This window comes from Aptenodytes forsteri, unplaced genomic scaffold, assembly GCF_000699145.1.
Source record: "Aptenodytes forsteri isolate BGI_AS27 unplaced genomic scaffold, ASM69914v1 Scaffold284, whole genome shotgun sequence".
In the NCBI taxonomy this organism is placed as follows: domain Eukaryota; kingdom Metazoa; phylum Chordata; class Aves; order Sphenisciformes; family Spheniscidae; genus Aptenodytes; species Aptenodytes forsteri.
This window is the reverse complement of record NW_008794445.1, coordinates 5,659,490-5,668,738: the sequence shown is the minus strand read 5'-3', so window position 1 is coordinate 5,668,738 and position 9,249 is coordinate 5,659,490. Positions and strand designations below refer to the sequence as shown.

Sequence of the window (9,249 nt, the reverse complement as noted above, 5' to 3'; positions counted from 1 at the left end):
ACACAAAAATGGAGATTTTGACACAATTTTCAACAGAAGTTTTCAAAAGAATTCAATGTAGAGAAACATTTTTCTTCTTTAGTTTCTTATTTGCTTACTTGTTTGATTTTAATTCTCCAATATATTTTAAAGCTGCATTTAATATATGAGTATACAATATTTAATGTTAGTTTTTGACATTATTAAAACAATGTTACTTTGAGACTCTGTTTTTTTTCTTTCTTTTAAAAAAATCTTTAAAAAATGCTAACTTTATGTCCCAATTCACCATGATACATTTTAGAGTGCTGGAATTTCAAAGGAGTTAAAATTTCATATTCCTACCATTTCTAGTTTTAGCCAATTAAAGATTATTTTACTGGGTGAAGTGCGGTCTTTTAGTAAATGTCATACCTTAACAAAAAATTAGGGATCCCAGATGGTGCTTGAATTTTTAGGTGTGAGTTTCTAGCCAGACATTTGCTTACCTTATCTGGGCAGCTCTTGCTCAGCATGAGTGGGAAGACATGTGGATGCACATATGGTGCTTTTGCTTGCTGTTTTCTCTCACAACCATACACGAAGACATTTTGTTTCCTATTGTGACCGTGGATGTCACAATACAGAAAAACATCACGTTCCCCCATCACTCTGTAATACGGAATGACATAGAATACTTTATTAGAAGTGTTTTTTTTTCCTCCACCTCAGAAATAAGTCTGAGCTAATACGTTACACTGAAGCTCATGTATAACCTAAAGAGCAAGAAATCAATACAAGTTTCATACTCTGAGCTCTAAGTTAAACCTTTAGTGTGCTAGATTAGAGCCAAACTGCTCCGTTCCCTCCAGAATAAAACACTTGTCACCGCACAGAAATAAGGTATGAGCGTATGCATCATCAGCCTTTGTCCATGTGTTTGTTCTCTCAGGCTCAGTTATATACATCCAGCTCTGTAGATGTGTACATGAGCACGTTGTACAGCTGAAACCCGCTATTCTTATCTGCTGTGCTTTCACTATTGTACGTGTTGAATAATACATGCTGTACAATTATGAGACTGAAGCATAAATGGCAGTGAATACTCTTTCCTTTATCAAACTGCAGACATCAATTTTTATGATGTGTCAAGATTCTGCAATGTATTATTGCTTAACTAACTTTTTAAAGAAAATTTGCAGGTAGACACATTGGGATTTAGCAACCCACAACCCCAACGCCCAATTTGTGTCGAAGCAGAGCTCTACAGGGAAGATCTGATGGTACCACAGCTTGTCACCTGGGGCTTTACTCTGGGCAGGAGTTGGAAATCCACAGTGGAACTAAGAAGGAAGCAGTAATAAACATATCTGTCTCAGCTGACGATAGCTGAATATGAGGCTGAAGGTCAGTAGCACTTCAGCAGACATAATTAATATTAATTACAGGGCACTCACAAGTGCAGGCGGACTCCATACAGTAAGACAGAGAGAGGAATTCTCATGGAAAAGAAGGAGAGGCACAGTGCTCATCCCCTGTAAGCAAGGGATCTACATGCCGAAACGTTCATTTGAAAGAACACAGATCTTATTTGAAACAGGCTGTAACTAGATGAAAAACGTTAAATATACTAATTCTGACACTGGCTTTTTGCACAAGAGTCTTGTTTGTATTAATTTGTTACAGAAGTTAAACCAGAGGGATTTAGTTTACTAGCTAAAGGTTTATTTTAATACCTGAAGGTTTAGTTTTATATCCAGAGTATCAATGTCTCTGTGACTGGAAGTCTGCATAAGAAATCAAACGTATTTGTAGCAAAACATACAGCAAACTTGGCAATCTTTGCTGCCAAATGGACATTTGGGATCTATTCTGAACCTAACTTCATTCTGGGACGTGCTTGTATGCCAGAAAAGAAGAAAATGAGAGAAATAAGCAATTTGATAAGTAGATTTTGGCAGAGGATAGTGGGGAGAAATACGCTGAAAATATTTTGATGAAAACTCTTTTACTTTGGAGATATAACTTATTACCAGGAATGAAGAAAGGATATTAAAGGAAAACCTGCACAATAGTGAAGAAAAAAACAACCCACTCTGAAATGCAACTGAACGTAAACAAAACAGTCAGAAAGGCTTGGGTACAGGGCAAAGATGTAAACAATAACAGAACAACAAGGGACAGAGAAGTCACACTAACAAAGAGACAGTGGAAAGGAAAATCATCTATTCTAAAGGGAAAATGAGGTTACCTTTTGATCATGTTTCGGGTATACCAGATGGAAGGATAACATTTCTTCATGTTAGATCTGTATTTGCGGTTCAAGTCCTGACCTGTTAAAGAACAGCGGTGATTTCCCACAATCACACCATCTGGATTCAACATGGGTACCACTTTGAAGACAAAATTGTCCCGCAGGAGTTGAGCTTTGCCTGAATCGCCAAGAATGTAATCCAGAAAGCCCTTCATTATCCAGGAACTGTTAGTTTCTCCTGGATGCACCCTCGCGGTTAGTATCACAGCCTTCCTCTCGGTGCCCTTGCCACTTTTGGGGGGGTTGGTGATAGTTAAAACATACACTATGTTTCCTGCCAGCGAATGGCACAAGATGTGAATCTTGCAGAATTTGGACTTCACTGGGTCTTTAGAGATGGCCACCAGGTACTCTTGCAGGTTGGAGTAGGTGTAAGGATAGCAGTGGGCAAAGTAGCAGGTGTCTTGGTCATGAGGGAACTGGAATGTCCAAGTGAGTGAGAAATACTGACGTCCACCTTGGCCTGCGTTGTTTTTGTAATATTTGATTTCATTTCCAGTCCTTTGCCAGCCAACCTTGTGTTTCTTAGCATTGGCTTCCGAGTACAACAGTGGCCTCAAGCCACGTTTATATAAGCTGTTACGCTTGGTAAAGTTGACAATAGTGAAGCGATACGGCATCCCTGCCTGTGTATTGCTTACTTGGAAGTAGTACCACTGCGTGTGTCTGCTTGTGTAGAGGTCGGTGCGCAGGGTCAGCTGGTACTCAAATTCATTGCTGGTAGGCAGAAAGAAGACAAACAGTTGTGATGCTGGTTAGCAATGTAATATGATGCAGGGTCAAATAATGCGGACTGCCATGAAAAAGCATCCCACAGTGAATCAGGTGCAAATCCCATTTACACTGTCAAAGTCTATGCAGCTGCCAGGAAAAGATGCCTAATCACACTGAGTGTGTCAATAATGCAACTGCTGTCTTCATTGGGACTTTTAATAGTAACTAGGACTTCTAAAAACGTTCTCCACACTATGCTTTCAAAGGAGGTGCTTAAGAAAAGGTGTTCAGTTTGTGTGGGTGATTATCACTTACAGAAAACGTTCAGTGCTATGGAATGGCTATCAGACCATTTCATGTGAAGGCTACCTGAAACTACTTTTGAAGCTTACTCAAATGTAAAACAAGTTACAAACCCAGAGTAACACATCCTGCTCAGAAACTGATAGCAGGCTGCTGATAGTAACAACTCTGATAATAACTCCATCTTAATAAAAGAAAAAAAGATTAGAAACTTACACTTTGACCACCTTCTGCAAATTCCCACTCTCAAATCGTGCTTCAAAGATCAGTGTGTTGTCCCCTTTCTGATGGAGGATCTGCTTCAGGGGGCAGAGACCTCTCACTTGGGAATACATAAAGTGGGAGTTTTTCTTAGCTAGGGGAAGGAGCAGAACAGATGTCTTTCATTTCAGTCTGAGCCATTTTAGGGAATACCTGCATCCTTCTGAAAATTCCTTCTAGAAACAGACAACTGCATGGAGCTGAACTTCAAAGCATATCTTAGGTATGTGTAAAAGAAATTATACAAAGATTTTGCTGCCCACTCCCACTTAACCTTATGGATTTCAGCCAGCCTAAGATCTGACTCTGTCTTGGAGGTGCCTGTGTCTCTCTGCACGAGCAAAGGGCAATTCATACTCTGTACTTAGGCAGAGCAATTGAGTTAGGTGGAAAGCTCTTTTCACCAGTCAAATGGACAACTTCTCTACTTAGAAATCATATGTAGCTGACAACTCTTGCCATCAGTTTGTTTTTACATCTCTGTATTCAATTATTCTAGTCTAGAAGTAAAAAAAGGTGATGTCCAGACCCAGCAGCAATCACTTCTGTGTTGCAAATGATGTTTTCACATCACATTTAGCATGCAGTTTGAGCCCATATCTCCTTTTGCTCTCTTCTGCTACTTTTTCATCAGACAAGAGGCTCACAGAGGCATAACTGAACTTTTTACTACAATCTTCGTTACCATAGTTCATTAAAGACCAGAACTTCTAGATTTGCCATCAGCAAGAATTTACTTTTTCGGTTGGGAAGTTGTTTCGGTTCCAGAATATCCTTGGCATAATTTTAACGGTCAAGGATCCTCCCTTTACAGAACCAAGGCAAGAACTATTTTTAACATTTATTTGCTTTCTCTGCATAGGTGTCAATATGGTGGCAAAGGTGTGGCAAACTGGGATAATCAAAACTTCCTGTCATCTCCAAACCGTACCCACAAAATAGAGAGAGAGGATGCGTCTCTTCTGCATAAAGCTGGGAGCCCAGAGATCCTGCTTCAGGGTCAGTGTAGCCGTGCTGGCGACTCTGGCCGACCTCAGCAGCACGAGCTGTGCTCTGACACTTGGATTAGGGCCAGCTCATGGAAAATGAGGGCAGGTGAAAACTGCAGGTATTCCAGGCTGAAACTATTCTGTGAGACTGTGGGTTTCACACTGCCAATATTGAACTGCCAATATTCTCTTGTATTCTTGCTCTATCTCCTTACTGCTTGTCGTGGTTTAACCCCAGTTGGCAACTAAGCACCACACAGCTGCTCGCTCACCCTCCCTGGTGGGATGGGGGAGAGAATCAGAAGAGTGTAAGTGAGAAAACTCATGGGTTGAGATAAAGGCAGTTTAATAGCTAAAGCAAAAGCTGCATGCGCAAGCAAAGCAAAACAAGGAATTCATTCACTACTTCCCATCGGCAGGCAGGTGTTCAGCCATCTCCAGGAAAGCAGGGCTCCATCATGCGTGATGGCTACTTGGGAAGACAAACACCGTAACTCCGAATGTCTCCCCCTTCCTTCTTCTTCCCCCAGCTTTATATGCTGAGCATGACGTCATATGGTATGGAATATCCCTTTGGTCAGCTGGGGTCAGCTGTCAGCTGTGTCCCCTCCCAACTTCTTATGCACCCCCAGCCTGCTCGCTGGTGGGGTGGGGTGAGAAGCAGAAAAAGGCCTTGACTCTGTGTAAGCACCGCTCAGCAGTAATGAAAGCATCCCTGTATTATCAACACTGTTTTCAGCACAAATCCAAAACATAGCCCCATACTAGCTACTATGAAGAAAATTAACTATCCAGCCAAAACCAGCACACTTTTGGATCCTTCTGAGGAGAAACTGCCTCCTTACCACGCTGCCAATAAGGGGGACTGACCCTGTACCATACAGCAGGGTTAGAGCTGCACAGCAGCCTCTGTTCAGATCAGAGTTGTGTCTGCCCTTGCTTGACTGGGGCTGTGCTAGAGATTTATCCTGCAGCAGTCTGTCTTATTCTCTCCTGTAGTGTTATTAAAGCTCTGACAGTACTACTCAGAGAAGTCATGTAAAGCCAAGATTCCTATAAGTCGTTTTTTTCATTCCTTGAATCACTGTTGCCATATGCAAAAGGTGCCATATTCAGTGTATTGTTCTCCATGATTGGTTACTACAGACCCATAGGGGGTTTCATTAGAGAAGGGCTGTTAGCTTTGCTGGCTGGGATACCCACTTGAATAATTACTTTCTGAATTTAGCTGAAATTCCATTCACAGTTCCTCTACCCTTCCCTTCGTCTTCATGCTCTTCCTTAACATTAAGGAAGAAAAATATTTCAGTAGTTAATCCAGTAAAACTGTTTCTGGAAACATCTGTATTAGTCAAATGCTATAGAATGAAATGCACAAATAAAATCCGAGATCTTTATCATGGTATTTTGATGTTTCTGCACGGGAGTCACCATTGGATTTTGTTTTTCTCTCCCAAATCAGATTTTAGGAGGGCCTGTAGGAACTCAGCAGCAGGTAGTTCCCAGACAGGCAGTAACTCCCAGCTCCTGCTGAATTCAAATTCAGTGGGAATCAGGAGTGCCGCTGCTGTCTCCCACAGGATTTGATGGCTCATTACATGCCAGTCAAAGTCTGTGGCACTCAGGTCATAAATTTGCATAAGTGCAGATGCCTGTCCTACTCTACAGAGCTTCTCTGCAAGGAGGATTTTAGGGTTCCAAAAATTGTATTTATTTCTATATAACTTAGATGGCAAAGCTAGCAAGCTGGAGGTTTCTGTCCCAGGAACAGAAACAAGAAAATGAACTCCACAGGACTCCAAAGTTCTCCTCCTCCTCCCAGCTGCTCCTGTCCCCCAGCTGGCCGCAGTGCCCAGCAGCCCAGTTTGCACAAGGAGTCTATTTATTCTCCCTGGTGCAAGCAGGGAAGGGGAAGTAAAGGCTCCAGGGCTCTGAAGTTCTCTGCAGGTCCTGCTACCAGCCAAACCCAAGGCTAGGAGGCAAAGTGGCACACTCAAGGCAGTGAACGTACAATTACAGTCACTTAAAAACTCACCCTGTAGTCAACAAATACTGACTATTACTATCCATATGTTTAGGTACAGAGTCTTCACAGCAATAGCAAGCACTCATATTCTGCTGCAGCTTGATGTTTGGTAGCTCAGGCATTGCTAACTGCCTGCACAATGTCATTCCTCAGGAGCAGGAGGGAGAACTGGGCATACGTAAAGGCAGCAGTTTTCACCTCCTCAGTTGGAAAGTTTCATTAACGAAGTCTGAGAACCACGATACCAAGAACACACTTTACTGGAGAGTTGTACAGGCTGAAATAAGAACCACTTCCAGTCGCCTGTGCATGAAGTTCAAGTCAGTAATAAAGGACGTGAAAAGTTGCATTTTTGAAGAACAGCAACTAAAGGACCATAACAGAAATCACTGTCCTTGTTTTCAAAAAGGTGGGGAGCTGAGATTCAGAGTGTTCCTCCACATCTTATCCCTTGCAATAAATTAGCAGGTCCAGTTGCAGAGGACGGAAGTTCCTTCCTAGTCACACAGCAGTTACCAGTTTTCTTGGCCACCAAATGTAGCAACCTACTAGTGAGAGGTAATACACCCATACTGCAGAAGTAGCTAATTTCTAAATAAACATGATGTCAAAGAGTAACAGTGCTTTTCAGCATATTGCAAGCTTTTACCAACTGTGCTGACCTCAAGAAGGATGCCAGTTCCCTTTCAGTTTTGTGCTTTTGAAAATTCTGTGGCCACATCTAGTTATCCTAGGATTGCAAAATTATTATCATCCTTTCTTATCTATGTAGAAGTAGCCCAAGACCAAAATCAACAACTGCCAGGAGTTCCAAGTTCATCCAAGGCAACTGGATCAACTTAGCAAACACAAGAAAGAATAAATGACTCTGATAATCAACTGGTGACGGTGGAATAAGGCAACTAACTCTCTTCAATTCTGTCCAATTAATCCTTGCCAGACTTAGAAGCCTGTAATCAAGCACTGATCCAATCCAGACAGATTTTGTTTCTAAGTCTTGGCAAAACCACTATAGCAAACAGGGTAATAAAATCTTCTCCCAACACAGACTTTAGTGTTGATCCTGCAGTTACACGGCTCTCATCTTTTTCACTTTCTCCTTTGGCTGTTAAATTATCTTTCTCCACTCATGTTTTCACAACAAACTCATTTTAGGCTGGTTCATACTGCTATTCACTGAGAACAATGGCTTGAGCTGAGCTGGACTCGTGAGCTAATTAACAGTATGAGCAGAACTTATGGATGATGAGACAGCTGTGTAACTCATTTCCTTCCCTATCTATAGGAAAATAATTTATCCCCTAGTGCCATAAAATAACAATAGAAAATCATATTGATTTCATCAGGCTTTGAATTAGGTTCATAAAGGAGACGAAAGCAGGTGCATCATCTACCTACAGCTGACAGCAAGATTTCTCAGGGTGTTCCCACCTTCTTCTCCTAGATAAATCACAGTGCCTTTGTCAGGAGTTTGGTATGGCGGCGTCATCTCCAAACCTGTTGGAGTGTACAAGGGCTCAGGGGTTGTGGGTATCCAATCTGAAAAAGAAGAGACACACAGAAGGACTACAAGAAGGAAGACTGTATTAGAGTCTTTATAATATGAAGGACACATTGCAAAGCGGTTCATCCTATTTATACCAGTTGCACATAAAGGAATAGGGAAGCCCCCTTTTGAACCTCTTTTTTGGATCTGTGAACAAATCTTCACTATAACTCTAAATAAAAATACGTATCAATCTGTGCATGGTCTAACTTTTGCTGTGCAAACTTACCTCTGTTCCCTGTACAGCTTGCTTACCATCAGTGAGGATGACAACGGTGAACATGAGGCAGCACTGGTAGCATTAGAAAAACAGATGCTCTAACTACAGAGTGAAGTCATTGATTGCTGACCACACAGACGCTGCACGGCTATAATGCAGTGTCTCCATGTAACTTGCATGACATCTGCCTGGCATGTCAAAGATCTGTTGAACACCTATTCATTCTGACAGTAGGCCTTTCCTTACTGTAATACTCACAGCAGTCCTATCCCATTCCATTCAATACACTGGGATCTGTTTTCAAAGGCAACAGAATAAGGGCATAGATGTCTCAGTCCCACCTCTGTGCATTTCCAATTTCTACTGATTACTTCCAAATCGCAATTGGTTGTATCTATAAAGCACAGGGACTGTTCAAGTCTTCACTGTCTTGTGATAGGTTTGCAGTATGACTTTTGTACAGACTGCATAAAAGCAGTTATTAGCTGACATTCATATTTAACCATATAGCCCTGAAATACAGTTCTGACATTGCTAGTAACAGGACATAAGATTTGTACTGAATTTGCAAGACCTCAGGACTGAGGCTTGTCAGGCTTGCTCTGTCTGAACTTTTCTTTATCTGCCTGAAGCTTTGTTTCACTTAATTAAGCTGTGACAGCAATTTCTCTAATTCACCAGGTATGTATGGCTAATTTGTTTTATTTTTGTTTATCTTTGTGTAGTACAACCATAGGCTTATACAGACAGCAGTCACAAGGGGTTGTTCTGTGTAGAAATGCAGACCTAGAGCTGGACAAAACTTGTTTTAGGGGTAACAAAGAGAAGAAGGAAATAATATCTAACACATTGTCGTGGTTTAACCTCAGTCAGCAACTGAGCACCACACAGCCGCTCGCTCACTCCCCCCCGCCTCCC

At 41.6% G+C, this 9,249-nt stretch overlaps 1 protein-coding gene across 1 annotated transcript in view; it reads right to left on the bottom strand.

Annotated features, from left to right (window-relative positions):
- AGBL3 (ATP/GTP binding protein like 3) overlaps positions 1-9,249 on the bottom strand; it is a 37,093-nt gene that overhangs the window by 16,140 nt on the left and 11,704 nt on the right. The window contains exons 5-8 of the mRNA XM_009290147.1: positions 7,997-8,104; positions 3,506-3,644; positions 2,210-2,989; positions 468-630 (exon numbers count right to left, since the gene is read on the bottom strand). Of these exons, the coding sequence (XP_009288422.1) occupies positions 468-630; positions 2,210-2,989; positions 3,506-3,644; positions 7,997-8,104 (1,190 nt within the window). The remainder of the gene's footprint in view (positions 1-467; positions 631-2,209; positions 2,990-3,505; positions 3,645-7,996; positions 8,105-9,249) is intronic.